General features: G+C 38.2%; 2 protein-coding genes across 11 annotated transcripts in view; both read right to left on the reverse strand.

Annotated features, from left to right (window-relative positions):
* TERB1 (telomere repeat binding bouquet formation protein 1) overlaps positions 1-2,365 on the reverse strand; it is a 65,865-nt gene extending 63,500 nt beyond the window's left edge. For 4 of the 10 annotated variants that reach the window (XM_056800813.1, XM_056800751.1, XM_056800999.1 and 1 more), the window contains exons 1-2: positions 1,672-2,363; positions 652-791 (exon numbers count right to left, since the gene is read on the reverse strand). The gene's annotated coding sequence lies outside the window, so the exon portion shown is untranslated. Of the gene's footprint in view, positions 1-651; positions 796-1,671 lie in introns of all 10 variants that reach the window. The other 6 variants (XM_056800665.1, XM_056800691.1, XM_056800626.1 and 3 more) reach the window with 4 other exon arrangements.
* A 3,803-nt stretch (positions 2,366-6,168) lies between these two features.
* Positions 6,169-18,267, reverse strand: part of NAE1 (NEDD8 activating enzyme E1 subunit 1) — a 50,347-nt gene continuing 38,248 nt past the window's right edge. The window contains exons 16-20 of the mRNA XM_001372027.4: positions 13,827-13,913; positions 10,725-10,817; positions 9,529-9,643; positions 9,381-9,430; positions 6,169-6,419 (exon numbers count right to left, since the gene is read on the reverse strand). Of these exons, the coding sequence (XP_001372064.1) occupies positions 6,310-6,419; positions 9,381-9,430; positions 9,529-9,643; positions 10,725-10,817; positions 13,827-13,913 (455 nt within the window). The 3' untranslated portion in view covers positions 6,169-6,309. The remainder of the gene's footprint in view (positions 6,420-9,380; positions 9,431-9,528; positions 9,644-10,724; positions 10,818-13,826; positions 13,914-18,267) is intronic.

The raw sequence follows: 18,267 nt of genomic DNA on the forward strand, positions 1-18,267 counted from the left end.
TTGTTTAGCCTTTGCTGCTCTTGTCTTAGAATTCATACTATGACAAAAGATAAGAGTTTTAGGTTTTTTTTTTAAACTCTTGCCTTCTCTCTTAGAATCAGTACTGTGTATTGGTTCCAAGGGCGAAGAGCAGTAAGGGCTAGGCAATGAAGGTTAAGTGACTTAGCCAGGGTCACAAGGCTAGGAAGTATCTGGGGCCAGCTTTGAATCCAGAACCTCCCATCTCTAGATCTGGCTCTCAATCCATTGAACCACCTAAATGTCCCAAGATAAGAATTTTTTAAAAATAAAAATAATATTATTTTAAAACCACAAACTAATTATTCACTCTGAGTCTTAGCTTTCCAATCAATAAAATGAGTTTGGACACAATGACATGAAAGGTCCCTCCAAGTTCAGACATTCTACAATTGTCAAGGTATCCTCCCTCTTAATCCCTAAGATGCAGCTATGTCATCACCTTCTTATATTTTATATAAAACTAAGTTCATAACACTAAGGGACATGCTCTTAATTAAATCCTCCAGATGGTTCTTGTCTTATAAAGAAGGCCTCACTCCATTACCTCACTTGGAATAATAACAGCTAGCCTTTACATAGTCCTTTAAAGTTAATGAGAGCTTTACAAATATTATTTTATTTTATTCTCACCTCTACCCTGGATTAGTAGGTAGTATTATTAGCGCCCCCACTTTACAGATGAGGAAAACTGAGGAAAGAGGTCATCAGACTTGCTCAAGGACAAATTTGAAGTCAGATCTTTCTTCTATACTCCAAGTCCAAATCACCACCTAGCTTAAAAAAAAAAAAAAAGCTTATCTATCAACACTATAGCCCTTAGTAGGTGGCGCACCCAAAAGTTCACTCCCTAACTGATAGCCTCTTCCAGTGGCTTGATGGGTCCACAGATGGCAGAAGCCACCTGGGTTGAGGGCTGGTCAGGGTCAAGAAGCCAGGTCAGGATACCCTGGGGGAGATTTGGGGAAGGGCCTGGCAGAAACCATAATCAATACCCACACACACACTCCCCTCACCCCACCCCCCACTCCAGCTTTCAAAGGGCTTCCTCTATCCAGGGCCTGTTTCCTTTCCTTCTGTCTATAATGAAGGGCACAGGGTGACAAAGGACCCTGCAGACCTCTAGTCAGGGGAGGGAGGGGTTCAGTGGATAGAGTGCCAGACTTACAGACTTACTCCTAGGCTCAATCTGCTCTCAGACTCCTCCTAACTGTATGACCCTGGGCCAGTCACCTAATCCCCATTGCCTACCCCTTACCACTCTTGGACCGGATACACAGTATTGATTCAAGGAGAAAGTCGAAGAGATTTTTTGTTTTTTTTTTAAGGTGGGGGCGGGGCGAGGTGGAAGAGGAAATAAGCATTTATTATGGGCGGGTACTAGGGCTCAAGACAGGGCGATATACCTCATTCTATCCGTGGCTTGGTTTGTGCCAGATCCTTGCCCCACCCCACCCGGACCTCAGTTTCCCTGTTCCATGGCCTTTGTGGCCCAGAGGGGTGTGGAGAGGTCAACCTGCAGGCTCGGCCTAGGTCTGGCCACAGCTCTCTGTGCTCTGAGCAGGGAAGAGGCTTCACACACCCTCTCCAGTGGACACCCCTCCATCCCTCCCGCAGGGCCCAACCCTCAGCCTCCGGGAGAGTTCCGAGTACCTCCGTCGTGTCCAATTCGTGTCTAATTCCCCATTTCCCGCGGGAATGGGAAACGCAATTTCCACCTGGGGGCGGGACTTCCGGTGCATCCACTTGACCTCTCAGCACACAGGAAAGGAATATCATCTGCACGCCCTGCCCTCCTCCACCTCTAAATGAATTCTCCAGACCTGTGGGAGGAAGTAGAAATGTGGGCTCCTGAGAGCCTGGAGCTAGTCAGACAGATGGGGCAGAAGTGGGCATGTACATGTTTTTATGACCTTTCTGGGCAACATCCCCACCCGCTGGATTACAGACTGCAGTTATTGGGCCCGTCGTGTGTCATGTGTTAGAGGATGTTCTGTTAGATGGTCTGTTGTGTTGTTACAAGCTGTAACTCGTATGGTATGGTGTGTTATGAGATATATATGTATGCTGTTGTGTCATGCTGTGTTACAGTGTAACAAATAGTATGGTAGTGTATGTTACAGGATGTAACATTTCATGTTATAGGATGTAGCATGTTATTGGGTATGACATTGTGGTATGTTATAGGATGTGGCGTTTTGTGTAATATGCATGTAATGTTATAGGGTTGTCATGTTTTGTTACAGGACTATTATATGGCTGGCATGGTATGGCGTGATATATGTGATATGGAAATCACATTAAAAGACTGATATATATTAATTTTAAGGTCGCCAAGGAATTCAGCTATGTAATTCCTAAATGAAAATTCAGGTCAGCAGTCAACTTTTTATGGAGTTTTTAATTACTAACAGGAAGAAGAAAGGTATTTTAGAGAGAGAGAGAGAGAGAGAGAGAGAGAGAGAGAGAGAGAGAGAGAGAGAGAGAAAGGGGAGAGAAGAGAATAGGGCTTAAATACCAGCTCTGCTTAGGCTGGGCCAAAGGCAAAGAAAAGAGATCAGTCCCTATCACTCACATGACCAAAATGGAGAAACAGTCTGAGGGCCTCACTCCAAGCACCAGGCTCCAACAACCACACTCTCCTCCACACCGGAAGTCCCAGCCTCCTCAGCTATCCTCTACCTCATTTCCTCTGTCTCACCTGTGCCAATGGTGGCTCTAGCTTAACCCAGGGGGTCTGTCCCCTTTGTACATGTCTGTTGAAAGTCATATTCTCAAATAATTAAATCTTGAGCTTTGCTGCAGCCCTTCCTAAATCCTGTTACCCTGAGTAGGGTGGAAATTGTAGTTTCCAAGACCTGATTCTGTCATTCCAAGTATCTCTATTGTTATTGATCAGGAAATAGCCAAATCCCATCCTCTAAAGAATGGTTTGAACAGGGTTGAGTAGTTTTGAAATTCACATATAGGATGAAACACTGGCATGTTATAGGGTATAACATTTATGTTGCTACATGATGTAGCATGTTATGACTTATGTTATGGTAGAAAGCCAAATGACTATACTATATGGGTATAACATCATGGTACGCTCTCCTGGGTTACAGGGTATGACACATTATGTTACAGGATATGACATGGGATGGGATTGTATGATCCACATGTAGCACATATGTTGTGCTGTTATAGGGTATGACATGAATCCTGTAATATGTTACAACCTGTATACAAATGGGTACAATACAGGGTAAACTGAGGCAATTAAGAACACGACCAGGTGGGAGGCAGGGAAGGCTTCACTGAAGAGGATGGGTGTTAGAGGCTGAAGCCTGTTTTCTGAGGTAGCGATGGGGAAAGAGACCACTTGGGCAAATCCAAGGAGATGCAAAGGCTAGCAGGGCTGATTTAGATGGAAAATACACTGAAAGGAGTAGGCAAGAATGAAGCTGGAAGGCAGATGGGAGCCAGGCTATAGGGGGCCTGAATTCATGCCTACCTAGGATTTTTTTTTTTCTATAGGGAGGGGGGTGCTATAGAATGCTTTTGAACAGCAGAGGCCCATAGAACTGGAAAGTATCATTAAAATCATGTTGTCCAACCCATTCATTGTTTATATGAGGAAAGCGAAGGCTGGTGAGGGAGAGTGTCCTGAGCAAACCACCAGCAATATTAAGTCGCTAAGCCTGATGTCAGATCCTTTGGCTCTAAATCTATGGCTTTCTTTGCACAGCATGCCACATAGCAGTTGATGTCCTCTTCTCCTTCTCTACTGTTTTGCTTGGTGATTTCATCAACTCCCATGGTTTCAATCATCTTCTCTCTCCAGGTGACTGCCAGTTCTACTTGTCTAGTAATTTTGCTCAAAACTCTCAGTCACAAATCTCGTTTCCCCCCCTCCACAAATCCCCAACCATCTAGGTTTAAATGCCACAAATTAGTGTTATTAGTGCTTTAAAGGACTGAAAAAGACATTTCCTTCTTACCGTTTACATTTCATTCCTCTTCATGAGCTCTCCAATCCACCTCCTATCTTTGCAGTCACTGTTCTCCAGGGCTAGAATGCACCCCTCTCTCCCTCCCCTCCTGTTAGGTGGTCCTTATTTTCCTTCAACATTCAGCAGAAATCCCATTACTTGGAGTCCTTTGGGGTCTCTGCCTTTCTCCCAAGTCGTTCCTCTAAGACTACCTTCCATCTACTGTATCTTTTATGTCCCTAGTTATCTACATGTTCTCTTCCCTACTTAGAATGTAAACTCCTCTAAGGCAAGGACATGGTTTTGCCTTTGTGTCCTGGGAGTTTAGCACAGTGCATGGAACCAGCTAGTAAAGACTTAGTAAATTCTTCTTGATATCATTAGTAATTTGAAGCTTTCTTTGATTTTGTTGTAAATAGTTTGCCATTATTTTTTGAGAAATGTTCTTTTCTTTTGACTGCTAATATCTTGGGGAATGGCCAAGCTATCACTTATTAACATACTCTTTAGAATAGCATTTAAATGGACAGCTTCAAGATTCTAAATCCTCTTTAAAGGAACAGTGACTGGTTTATGGTCTCTGGAGAAGACCTTAGTGAAATTGGTGTGACAATATAAAAGAATACTACTTAGAAGATTTGGTTTCAAATTAATCAACAATCAATCACTTATTAAATACCTACTATGTGCCAGGCACGTGCTAACTTTTAAGGATATCAAAGGAGACAAAAGCTAATGGGGAGAAACAAGATACAAACAAGCAAATGCAAAGCAAGCTATATACAGAATTAACAGAAGATAGTAGAAGGAAGGCACCAAAATTTGGAGGGGTTAGGAAATACTTCCTGTAAAAGATGGAGTAGCCTGGAATCAAAGGAAGCTAAGACGGTCAATAGTCTGTGTGAAGGAGGGAGAGTAATCCTGGCATCAAGGACAGTCAGTGAAAATGCCCAGAGCCTCCTGGAGCCAAAAGACCAAATGTCTTTTTTGTGGCAAGCCAGGAGGCCAGTGTCACTGGATCAAAGAGAACCTATTAGGGAGGAATATTAAGAGACTAAGAATGTTTCTGTGAAAGACATAGGTGTGAATTTAACATCAATCTGTATTCCTTTCTGTTGTAAAAGGAATATTTTAAAAATCTACTTCAGTCTCTCCCCCAACCCTTTGGTTGAGAATAAGGCCTGAGGTTTATCTGTATAAGAATGCCACGTGGCTCCCTGGCATTCCAGAAGACACTTTCTTCTTGTCCCACATGACTCCTGACGTCCAGAAGACCAGCCTGACTGGGAATGAAGTTATGTCTGTCCAACCAGGGAGACCCAGAAAAAGTGCCATCACTGGGGTACAGTATAAGTGCTAAATCAAGGAAGTTTGTGCTTTCTTGCCTAGGAAGCAGCATGGTCTCTTTTCTTACTTCCCTAGTGGTACCTCACAGTCTCTATAAGTGAACAGAGATTAGACTGGCCAAGTGATTATATATGCCTTTTCTCTCCAACCCACTGTCACTATTTATAAATTAATATACAGTCTCCAGGGAATTTTAATCTCAACAGTCAGCTACTCTGATCAGTACACTGATCCATGACAGTTCTGAAGGGCTTTAGGTGAAAAATTCTATCCATCTCCAGGGACAGAACTACAGATTAAAGCATTTTTTTTCACTTTATTTTTCTTGCCTTCCCCCTCCCCAACAATATGGCTAATGTGGAAATATTTTGTATGTCTTCATATAGATAATGGGTATCCTTTTTCATGTCTTTTCCATTTAATGAGTGAGGGAGAAAGTAGAAGAAAGGAGAGAATGTGGAACTGAAAATAAACATTTTAATTTTAAGAAAGAAAGAAAATAGGTGAGATTGAAGATGCATGAGAAGAGAGAGATGCCTGATGGAGCAAGAATCACAAAAGAGAAGGGGAGGTCCTGGGATCAAGGATACATGTAATGGTTTAATGTTCTCATCTACAAAATGAGAAAGTTAGATTAGATTAAGATTCTTCCCAGCTCTTATCATTTTATGTATTCTTTTAATTCATTTTTAATTTATTAAAAAATGATGATGATAAACAACTTATAAATACCATACTACATTTATTGAATTAAATTCAGCATGGGTGTCCTGTAAAAACGTTGGCTATACTACTACCCCCTCCAAAACAATCAAGAATGACATCACAATTTTTTTTTAAAAATCACTTTTAATGTTTAATAAGGAAACAATTTAGCTACCATGTATTGGCAGAATTATACAGAACTTAGTACAACCTGGTTAATTATTATCTTAAGTATTAACATGTTGTTAACATACTGTAATTTTTTCTACAACTGGAAAGTTGCTGAGGTTTGTGACATACCACTGTAAATATAGGTATTATTAAAAATTACAAACTGTTTTGTAATTATTTTAATAACCTCCTGAGCAGCTGCTCCTATGAAAGAAAAATTAGAAAAAAAAGTTTTAAAAACAGTTCAACATAGTTGTTTAAAATTTAAATTAAGAAAAAAATTAGAACTCTATCATATTAATGTCAAATCCCAAGATATCATTTTAAAAATATCTCCATATAAAAGTGAAGGACAATTTTTTATAAACTCTTTATATATACATCATGTTTTAAAGAAAATAGGTTAAAAGGTGTATTTTCTCTAAATATGATCAACAGTGTGGTATAACGGACAGAGAGCCAGCCAGTAAGAAAGATCTAGGTTTAAGTCCCCCTTCTGACATATATCTGTGATCCTAACCAAGTTATTTAACCTCTAAATGTCCCTCACATTAAATATGAGTTATATATATATGTGTGTGTGTGTGTGTGTGTGTGTGTGTGTGTGTATTATGTATGTTATATGTGTTTGTGTGTACACTGGATTGTGTGGACATGCATTGTATTTATAAATGTGTGTACATGCACACATATGTTGCCAAATGATTAGTGATTAGCATCACTAAAGGCTATGTCTCCTCACCAGCAATTCCCTTTACCAATGAAATAAATGACTACAGTATGTGGAGGATGTGTATATGGGGAGAGAAAACTGGGACTTTTTTCTCTAAATATTGTGAATTTTGAATACAGACGACAAATAAATGAAACAGAGGCTGATGACTTTTTTTGTATCTGGAATACTATAAGGCTACATCAACTACTTGTTAAAATGCAAACCCAAAAAAGCTCCATTCTACAGTGCTGAAAACTCTGAACAGAACTTCTTCACTTATAGAGATACAGGATATGATTATGTAGGATGAAAATGAGGACATGAGCAAGTCATATGTAAGTTTCAGCTTCATTCCAGATGCAAGGAGGGCTTCTCACCGGCCAGTGTTGACTAGAGTACTTTATCAGTTGACTGGTCAGTTCTGCCAAATGATCAGTTATTATTTGTGACTATTGAATAATACCAAATTTGGGGTATAGCATAGCAACTTCCCTAAATTTCTATATCTCAAAGGGTTTAGTAAAAATATAATAGTAATTATTATTATAATTAATAAGCTGACCCAATCAGAAAAAGAAGAGGGGTAAAACTCAATAAGAATTATTTTTTTAATGTTGTATTGCATTTGTATATACACACACAGGTATATATGATGAAGGCAATTTTTCTATTAAGAATAACAATTTCCTGATTTAAATTTACTTTGATCACATAGTTTTAAAAAGATAAACAAAAATTTCAAGCCAATTAATAAGCTTTGGAGATTACACCTGGGAGATTAGTTTTTAAGTATATTTTTAGAATGACTGGATACCTTGGCATCATTTTATTTCTATTTCTTAAAAATTCTCCCCTTCATTGCCTTAAAAATAGTGGATTTGATTTCAATTTTTGTCAGAGAAAAAATAGTATTGAAAGTCTGGCCTTTTAGGATATATATAGTTCAATTCCTTATTTAGGAAATAATCCTTTTAAAAGGAATTTTTAAAGTAATTAATTACATTTATTATAAACATTAACAACCTCAGGGGAAAAAACTAAGCCTTTACTGTTTCTGGATTCTATGTACATAAGATATGTTTTTTCATCAAGTTTTAATCATGACTATTAAAACTGAAGATAACATAAATTTTAGCTGTCATACTCACTACTTAAATACTTGAAAGATGTATGATTTTATTAGAATGGGGATTTCCTAATCATAGTGCATAATGTAGATCTACTAAGTTGTCAGAGGATAATTTAGTAAATACTTGTTCTGGCTGAAAAATCCATCAACCTGCTACTGATGATCTGGTGATAAGACCTGGGCTTGTCATTAGGACTGTTCTTGAAGCCTTTCTTTCTTTCCAGTTTGACAAGGCCTACCAGAAATTGCATTCCACTGGCAAAACCTTCAGGAATCCAGTGTCATTTCTACACCATTAGAAGCTACTGAAAGAGGACTTTAGTTAAGAATATTCATCCATTAATGTTATGGGAGAAAGACACCCAATTTTGTAGCAGGATTTCACCCCAAGAATGGGAGACTCAAGACTGTTCAATACAGATGTAAGAATTTGATTTGAAGAAGAGGTGTTTAAGATGGTATAATAGCCTAATAGTTGATGGGATAGACTAGGGGCTACTCAAGTAGCTAGAGGGCTGACAGATTAGCCTGGGAGCTAGTAGAGTAGGCTCTCTACAGCTGACAGAATAGCAATCCTCCAGGTGTGGAATAGCAGCTCCCTCTCCCCCATCAGGGTTTGCATATTTACTAGGGTCTGGGGGCTTATCATTTTCCACTCCAGAAAACCCTGGAAAATGGGCATTGTGAAATTCAGGTGAAGGTGTGATTTGGGGTTTGACATATACATCATAAAGAGCATGAGCAGGTTTGGGAGATCCTTCTGGATTACCAAGAGTCCTTGGTGTGCATGTGTCATGTTCCCCCCATTGTCCACCTTATCATCATTTGTCAACATGGGAGAGGTCTTACTACCCTTCTGGAATGGGGGTGCAGGGGGAGCCACCAGATGCAACCCAGTAGATGACCATTTTAGGTAATTATGTCTAATAGTTCAGAACTAAAGTCAAGAACAACACGAGTAATGAATAAAATAGATTGGGCACAAAGCCAATGCCCAGTATAGGTAACTGATGATACAGAATGAGTAACTGATCAACAATACAGATTCTACAATTCATGCTTGACTAATTCTGAAACTCCAGATTTGATGTTTAACCAGTGCTAACTGGTGAGAATTACAAGATTTCAGAGTATGACAGTTCTATTACTGCCCCTCACTGCCTAATGCCAGCCTCCATCATTAGAAATTTAACAGCTGAAAAGTTTATTCTATTTTATCTTATATGGCAAAGGATTTTTTTAAAAGGTAAAATATTTTACTTTCTCAGAAAGTAGCCAAGTAAAAATATAATCAAATATGAGCCTTTTCTATAAAACTTACCTCCCAAGAATGCTGCAATTGTATGAGGCTCAGCAGCTCCGTACCGACAGCTACATAAGCACCAAGAAAAACATCTCTGAGTTAGTCTTAGGCCATTAAAATAATTCACTATTGTTATTGTGAATATTACTAAAAATAGATTACTTACAATTCATGGACATAATCATCTTTTACCATTACAGATAAACCATATTCCTGAAGGAAGCTGGTCAAGCAAGATTTCAATTTCCCTATATCTTCTTCAACTTGATAGTTATAAACACCTAATAAAATAAATTTAAGTTATTTTTCATTTAAAGACAAATCGCATCAACAATTAATGGCTAGCTTATATTTAGTCTTGAGCTTTTTATAATCTTTATGCACTTTTACATCCTACATAATGTTCATAAGGGGACTGGACAGGCTTGGAGACTTCTCAGTACAGTGGTATAGAGAACACCTGGTGAAGAAACCTTGTCTCTGCTTTCTGCTGATGCAGACTGCCATCTACTCTGTCTCACACAGGGCCTCAGGAACTAAGGAGTTAAGTGGCCTGCCCAGGGTGACCCTTCCAGAATGTGCTGAGAGAAAGCATTTGAACCCAGGTCTTCCTGATTTTGGGACTACACCACAAACCCTGCCCTGCTCAGGACCTAAATGTTACACTCTGAATTCAGTATATAAACATTCATTCCTGCTCTTATTGGAGTAATGTAAAAGGAAAAAAGGCAGTCATAACTTAAATGAAATTTTAAAAAATATCCTAATCTAAGTCTGCATTTATTTCTTAATCCTCTTCAAATCAAATATGATAGCTGGTATGAGTATAACAACAGAGCTTTTCATTAGGCTAGCCAATTAAAATAGCAAGCTGGGGGGTGGGAGTGGGGGGGAGATAGGTGGTTTCAGGTAGGGTTTATACTATACCCCATGCTGTGCAACAGTGACTATAAATAATATTAATAATTTTATTAATGATAGTCTCTCTAGTACAATACTAGACCTTGAGATTACCAAAACAGTCTCTGATTCCCATATACTAAGCCAGGGATATAAGGAAATTTAAAAAATTGAAAAGCTTCTGAGGCCAGATTTGAACCTAGGACCTCCTGTCTCTAAGCCTGTCTCTCTCAATCCCTTGAACTACCCAGCTGCCCCTTATCAATATGTTTTGCAAATATTTGCATGCGCATTTTTTAAAATTTAAAAACAGGGTTAGAAAATTGTAAAATGTTCATAATCTACTCCATTCCCTGTAAAAAATATAAGTACCCCTAATATGAATTCTCTGAAAGTACTTTCTGAATATAATTTACAAATCTGAACTTTTGCTGATATTTGTGATGTTCATGAAATAGTTACCTGGATATCTTCCATACTGTTTTTGGAATCTATCAACTGCTCGTATCATTAAGTATAATACTATCTCACTATCTGGGTTATCCATGCTGGAAGCTGCAAAAGGCAAAGGGAGAAAATAAATCTTATTTGAATATATCACACAATAAGAAACTTGGAAGAAAAATGTAATGGATAGAATATTTTAGGACATAACTAGTTTTAGTGCATATGCTGATTTTGCCACTAAAGTATTACATATTGCTAAGAGTAGGATTACAGGAATTAGAGATGGAAGAATCATTCAAATTTATGGGATCACATATTGAGTTCACTTTCAGATGAAGAAACTGAGGAACTGAGATGTGAAGTTATCTGCCAAAAGTCGGAAACAGAGCAGAGGTAGGCTATAAACCAAGGGTCTCTAACCTAAAGACTCAGCATTCTTTCCATTGCACTCCATTGCTAAGGCCTAAAGAGCTTCAGAGGTTTGCCCAAGGTCACATTGTATATAGCAAAACTATTACTAGTAAAATAATTAAGCACAAAATGAAGTCATTTGGAGCCCAAGTCAGTCTTTACAAAATAGCAACAGAAATGCTTCTTTTTAAAAAGCTGTCTTCCCAGCAGAACGTAAGCATCTCTGAGTTTCCAATGCCTACCAGAGCACCTGGATAATGGCAGGCACTTGACAAATGATTGTTGAATTAACAAAAAAATCTACCTCTATAATATTTCTTGAATTCTCAATTCTGCTCTCTACTTGGTAATATGTTAATCTTTGATTATCATGTAACCATGACCCAATAGCAGACTTTATAAATACATCTGGTATCACACATACAAATTAACAATCACAACTATCTACATAGGCCTTCAGTGGTAAAAATGAGTATATGAATACTTCTACTGTCCTTAATCATGGAGGGCACAAATCATCAAAAGAAACATCATGTGGAATCATATCCCACCTGACAGGGTGTGGGAAAAGGAGAATATCTATGGTTTTCATGAAATGTTTTGTGGTGGTTGTTGTTGTGGGGAGGGATGTATCCTGTAATTACTGTAAAGTAACAAAAGGCACCAATAAAACATTTTTCACTAATGAATCTATGGTATGGCTTAGAAAGATAGTAAATACTATGATTAAAGAGGGGAAAAAATCACTTTCTGCTTCAAATATAAATATTTCAGACTCTAAAGTTTGTGTGATTAACCACATATGAATATTCATTTAAATCTGAAAATACAAAATCTAGATTTGTGAAGTAGAGAATGACAGAACAAATTTTAAACCTATCAGCAGTTCAATGTCATGTCATTAAATATTATTTATTCCCTTCATTGTTACTGTCACTGGCAAAGAATTTTCTAATTATAGACAATACATATTTTATTGAACTAAATATTTCTTAGGATACTGTTTTTAAAGGAACTTTTTAATATTACTGAATGATAAGCATACCTTTCACAGGAAAGGTGCTATGGAGAAACATATTCTATACCTTGTTATATTGTTTAATAAGAGACTAGATGAATAAATAATTTAATAAGTTGAATTGAGCAGGAGGGTTCTGTTGCTCCATCTTATTGCTGAATTTGGTTTTCTGTCCCCCTTGAAGCACTTTGTTTTTGACTGGTGTGGAAGGGTATTCACAGAGGAACTGATTTTTGCTATTTCTAAGCTACCATCTTGACTCCTCTCCCCAACAATTGACTTTAAAATGTAAAATCATATCAAAGTGGAGAAAAAAAGGTCACTTGAAGCTCAGTTCAGATACTAATCTGAAAGTTATCTGTTTTCGTAACTGAAATACAACTAATACTTCATTAGTCATATTAAATTGATAGTCTGTTTTTAGTTAAATTAGTTTTTTAACAATTCAAAATAATTTTAAATATATTTTAATCATTTGGCTTTCTACATATAAATGCATACAAAAGCACAAGGTTTTTCCCTCTCAGGAAGGTTGATTACCACTTTTTTGTGAAGATGGGATTAACTCTCCCCTGCCTATTTTTTAGATTTAATCACCAGAAGCGTATTCTTATCCTTAAGTGGGGGAGTTCTGTTACCTGGGGCGGTGTGGTGTGGTGTGGTGTGGTGTGGTGTGGTGTGGTGTGGTGTGGTGTGGTGTGGTGTGGTGTGGTGTGGTGTGTGTGTGTGTGTGTGTGTGTGTGTGTGTGTGTGTGTGTGTGTGTGAGAGAGAGAGAGAGAGAGGGAGAGACAGAGACAGAGACAGAGAGAGACAGAGACAGAGACAAGAGTGAGAGAGAGAAAGTGGATGACAAATCAGAACCCACTGACTGCCCCCTGGGCAAAGCTTAGCTGTAATTGGTCCACATAAAATGGAAGGAAGGCACAGGAAGTGAAGAAAAGGAATGGTCTTTAAAAATGCCAAGAACTTCCTGTGATAAGGTCTTTCATCTACAACTTGATCTTGGAGGAGCTCTGGCTGCTTCTATTAGTATTACCATGTGGGTGAGTGAGAAAGGCTGACTCCTTTCTCTGACTTGTTCTGGAGATACTAACCTCCGGAGAGGCCCCTAGACTTGGAAGAGGCCTCATGGCTAAAACTCTTGTCTAATTTGCCTCTGGGTCCCCTTTGCTGGGGCCTCTTAAGCCCTGCCTGGTTCAGACAGGAGTAAACATCTACTCTCTCTGATTTTCTCACTTTTACTTTCTCCTTTTGTAAATAAATTACCATAAAAAATCATTTGGAATTGAGTAATAATTCCTGGCAACCATACTCTTAAATAATTTAGTCCAACCCTTTAATTTTAACCCCTTACATTCTGGCCCTTACATTTTGGATGGTAAAAATATAGTTTCTGGTTGTAAAAACGATTGCTGCAGAAATACTGGAAACCTAACCCTTCATCTCAGTATTATCTGGGAAAAATAAGAGCTGTTATCCAAGTTTAGGCAGGGTCATAGTGATGAAGGCTTCACGTGACCCCTACAGGGGATCCCACCGTGTACTACAGAATAATAATTGTCATTTCTCTGTGAGGTTGCCTATGACTGCATGCCAACATTGAAATGTGCAGAAAAACAGCTGAAGCTCTTTTGAAAGAATTACTTAAAGGTAGTAAGATAGAAATTTGAAGATCAAATCTACTTACTAATTTCATCCTTGTTAACAGTGTCCAAACCATATTCTTCAGCAAGAGATCGACACCTCACCACTCGAAGGAATGCTGAATTACTGCCTGAACACAGGGAAACATTATAAATTAAATGGTTGTAGCGGATTAATGTTCTAAATTACAGGTTGATATAGTGTAAACCCTTCACAGAAATGTGCTACAAAAATATCTCTTCCACCTGACAAAATTCTGGTCAACAGGGAAGAGAACAGATTCTTAAACAAATATGAAATGGCTGTACATTCCTCTAGGTCTTTTCACTCTGCACCTAGCTCAGTGCTCTGCCCTTAGGAAATGCATGATGCCATGTATGTGATAACCAAGGCAATTAAAACCATCTAGCTGGACTTCAGTATTCCTGAGAGAGAAACATGGGGCTGTGCTCTGTGTGTCTGCTTCTTTTCAGGTACTCAGAAGTATTTTCTAAAGGGGGTGTTGAATCAAATCAACAAAAACTTGAGTGTCTACCTAATAGGGAAACCTCAGCTATTAATAGGACTCAACCCTTCAGAGCTTCTGAGAGTTTAGAATGTAAGAGGAACAACTCGGATGTGGATACATAAGTTATAGGGCACAAACAAAAGAAAACAGTGACCAAGATAGCTCCAACAGAAAGCAGCAGAGACAGCTTCAGGGCATAGGCAGAGTGGGACATGGCTAAGGCTTGGCTGGCTTCTGGTGACAGCTTGGAGATGGGATTTATGTGCAAAGTGTTTTCTCTTGCCCAGCAAGTGGATATGGGGAAAACTGTTCCCTTTGCGTATGGGATGGAGTAGAAAATGATTCAATGATTTGATTTTCCCTTGGCAATTACTTTGCCATTGAAGGTTAATTTAAAGTTCTATTTTTTCTAAAAGTGGACAAATAAATCCAAGAATGGATGATGTGGTGCATAACGATAACTGCTATGTTACTGTTACAAAGTACTTTCGTACAATCTGCCTCATTAGATCCTCAGCTCAAACCCATGTGTTGCCCCTAAAGGATGGAACTCTGAGACAAGAGAGAATCTAGGTTATCAGGATTCCATTTTAAACATGGGACTGTGGCTCCAGGAAGCTTTGGATCCCTGGTGAAGCTGGGATGTGAACCTCCTCTCCTCCAGTACAAGAATAAAAAGGTTTTACATCTGTACAAAAGTTTCCGATTTTGTTCATATTCAGTAATGTGGAAAATCACAGGATTCTATTATTTCTATACAGAAGAGACCTTAAAGAGATGGAATCTCATGCCCTCATTTTACAAATGATGCACCAGAGGTGGAAAAATTCTGCAACCTGATCAAGGCCATCTGGCCTTTGTGAATTTTAAAACTACTCCACCCTAATCAAACGGTACTTTAGAAGATCTGATTTAGCTATTTCCTGATTAGTAACACTGGAGATATTTGGTTTAACAGAATCAGGTCTTGAGAACTCTACATTGCTCCACCCTACTTAGTTTAACAAGGTCAGGTATGTCTGCACCATACTCAAGGATTAAGTATCTGAGGAAATGGCCTTCAAGAGACATGTGCAGAAAAAGCAGACAGACCCCTGGGCTGTCCTAAGTCAAGCTAAGCTATAATTGGTACAGATGAGATGCAGGAAAGTGATGTAAAACCATCTATATAAGGCATGTCACTTCCTCTCCTCTCACTTTTCCCAGAGAGGCGTCTCTGGCTGGCAGCGTGCTAAGCATTCCAACATCTTGGCATGGTGGCAGTTATTTGTCTGGGTTTTGGTGGTGAGTTTTCCCTTGAGCCATTTCAGGTTCAGGCATTTTGGCTGAGCCCTCTTGGAGTTCAGGCTGATTCCTTCCTCTTTCGCACTCCAAACCCTTACTTTTTAGATCCCCTAATCTTTCCTCCCAGTATAAGCCAGGCGGGAGAAAATCCTACACCCTTTCCTTCTCCTTTCTTCTTAATTTCTTTCCACTATATTAATTAAATGACCATAAAATTTCAGACTGACTTAGGTATTTTTATTTTATTATGTGGGATATCCATGGTGACCAATAATTAATATAATTTAGGTCACAATGCAAAAATTATCCTTTACGCCTTCAAGTAGGATAACTGAGATGTTGACCCAGGCCCTCTGACTCCACCAAGGCTTCAACCAGACACTCATTCTTACACTATACCTAATTTAATAATAATAATGATAGCATTTCTATAGCACTTTAAGGTTTACAAAGTATTTTGTAAAGTATTTTACAAATATGTCATTTTATCTTCATAACAACCCTGGAAGATTATTAGTTCCATTTTACAGATGAAGAAACTGAGAAAGACAGAAGCTAAGGGACTTACTCAAGGTCACATAATTAGTATTTAAGGTCAGATGCAAACTCATGTCTTTTCTTATTTCAGGTCTAGTCCTCTAATCACTGCATATCAACTAACTCCTTCTACCTGTAATTTCTGTAATTTAGCAATTCAAAATTTTAAAAAATATTTGTTGAAACTAGAATTCTTATAGAATATACAGAGTTCATTTCTATTTATTCTATTCACCTTATAGTTGGAAAATAGAGTTAAGTATATAATCTTAAAAATCACAGAACCTATACTACCTAAATTAATTTACTTATTCAGTGCCATAGCAATCAAAGTACCAAAAAACTATTTCATAGTTTCATAGAAAAATAATGACAAGTTCATCTGGAAGAACAAAAAATCAAGAATATCAAGGGAACTAATGAAAAAAATGTGAAGGATGGGGGCCTAGCAGTACCATATCTTAAACTATACTATAAAGCCATTGTTATCAAAACAATCTGGTACAGGCCAGGAAATAGAAGGGAGGATCAGTGAAATAGACTGAGAGTAAATGACCTTAGCAATCTAGTATTTGATAAACCTAAAGATCCCAGCTTTTGGGATAAGAACTCACTATTTGACAAAAACTGTTGAGAAAATTGGAAAACAATATGGCAAAAATTAGGTTTAGATCAACGTCTCACACCCTATATCCGTGTTAGTGAGCCTATGCTGGAGGGGGCTGCTCCCTCCCCCGCCCTCCACACACATGAGGTAATTTCTCACATGACCCACCCTTCTGCCCAGTAGTCCAATGGAAGCACTTCTTCCCTCCCTTGTCTGGGATAAGGGGACAGCTCACATGTAGCATGAGGGTGCAGTTTGGGCACTCCATCTCTAAAAGTTTCACCATCACTGCTCTACACCAAGATAAGGTCAAAACCAGTATATGATTTAAACATAAAGAGTAATATTATATATTATTGTGCTCAAAAGAATAATAAAGTGGAGGAATTCCATGGGAACTGGAACAACCTCCAGGAACTGATGCAGAGTGAGAGGAACAGAACCAGGAGAACACTGTACACAGAGCCTGATACACTGTGGTATAATCAAATGTAATGGACTTCTCCATTAGTGGCAATGCAGTGATCCTGAACAACTTGGAGAAATCTATGAGAAAAACCACTATTCACATTCAGAGGAAAAACTGTGGGAGTAGAAACACAGAAGAAAAACAACTGCTTGAATACATGGGTCAAGGGCATATAACTGGGGAGGTAGACTCTAAATGAACATCCTAATGCAAACACCAACAATGTAGAAATAGGTTCTGATCAAGGACACAAGTAATACCCAATGAAATTGCGCATCGACTGCAGGAAGGGTGGGTGGAGTGGAGGGAGGGAAATAATGTGATTATTGTAACCAAGGAATAATGTTCTAAATTGACTAAATAAATTAATTTTTAAAAAATAGTAATATTATAAGTAAATTAGGGGAACATAGAAGAGTTTACCTGTCAGATCTATGGAGAAGGGAAGAATTTATGACCAAACAAGAGATAGAGAACATTGCAAGATATAAAATGAATAATTTTGATCATATTAAATTAAAAAGATTTTATACAAACAAAACCAATACAACCAAGACTCTAAGGAAAACAACAAATTGGGGGGAAGTTTATAACAAATCTCTCTAATAAAGGTCTAATTTCTCAAATTAATAAAGAAATAAGTCAAATTTCTAAGAATCCATGTCATTCCCCAATAAATGATCCAAGGATATAAATAGGCAGGTTGTTGTTTTTTTGTTTTGTTTTTTAAACCCTTACCTTTTGTCTTGGAGTCAATACTGTGTATTGTCTCCATACATACATACATACATACAATACACAGTATTGACTCCAATACTGGATAGAAGAGTGGTAAGGGCTAGGCAACTGGGGTGAAGTGACTTGCCCAAGGTCACACAGCTAGAAAGTGTCTGAGGTCAGATTTGAACCTAGGACCTCCCATCTCAAGGCCTGGCTCTCAATCCACTGAGCTACCCAGCTGCCACCTGAATAGGCAGTTTTCAGATAAAGAAATCAAAGCTATCAATAATCATATGAAAAATGTTCTAAATTTCTTTTTGTGAGAGAAATGCAAATTAAAACACTGGCCAATATAGCAA

Source organism: Monodelphis domestica, chromosome 1, assembly GCF_027887165.1.
Source record: "Monodelphis domestica isolate mMonDom1 chromosome 1, mMonDom1.pri, whole genome shotgun sequence".
In the NCBI taxonomy this organism is placed as follows: Eukaryota; Metazoa; Chordata; class Mammalia; order Didelphimorphia; family Didelphidae; genus Monodelphis; species Monodelphis domestica.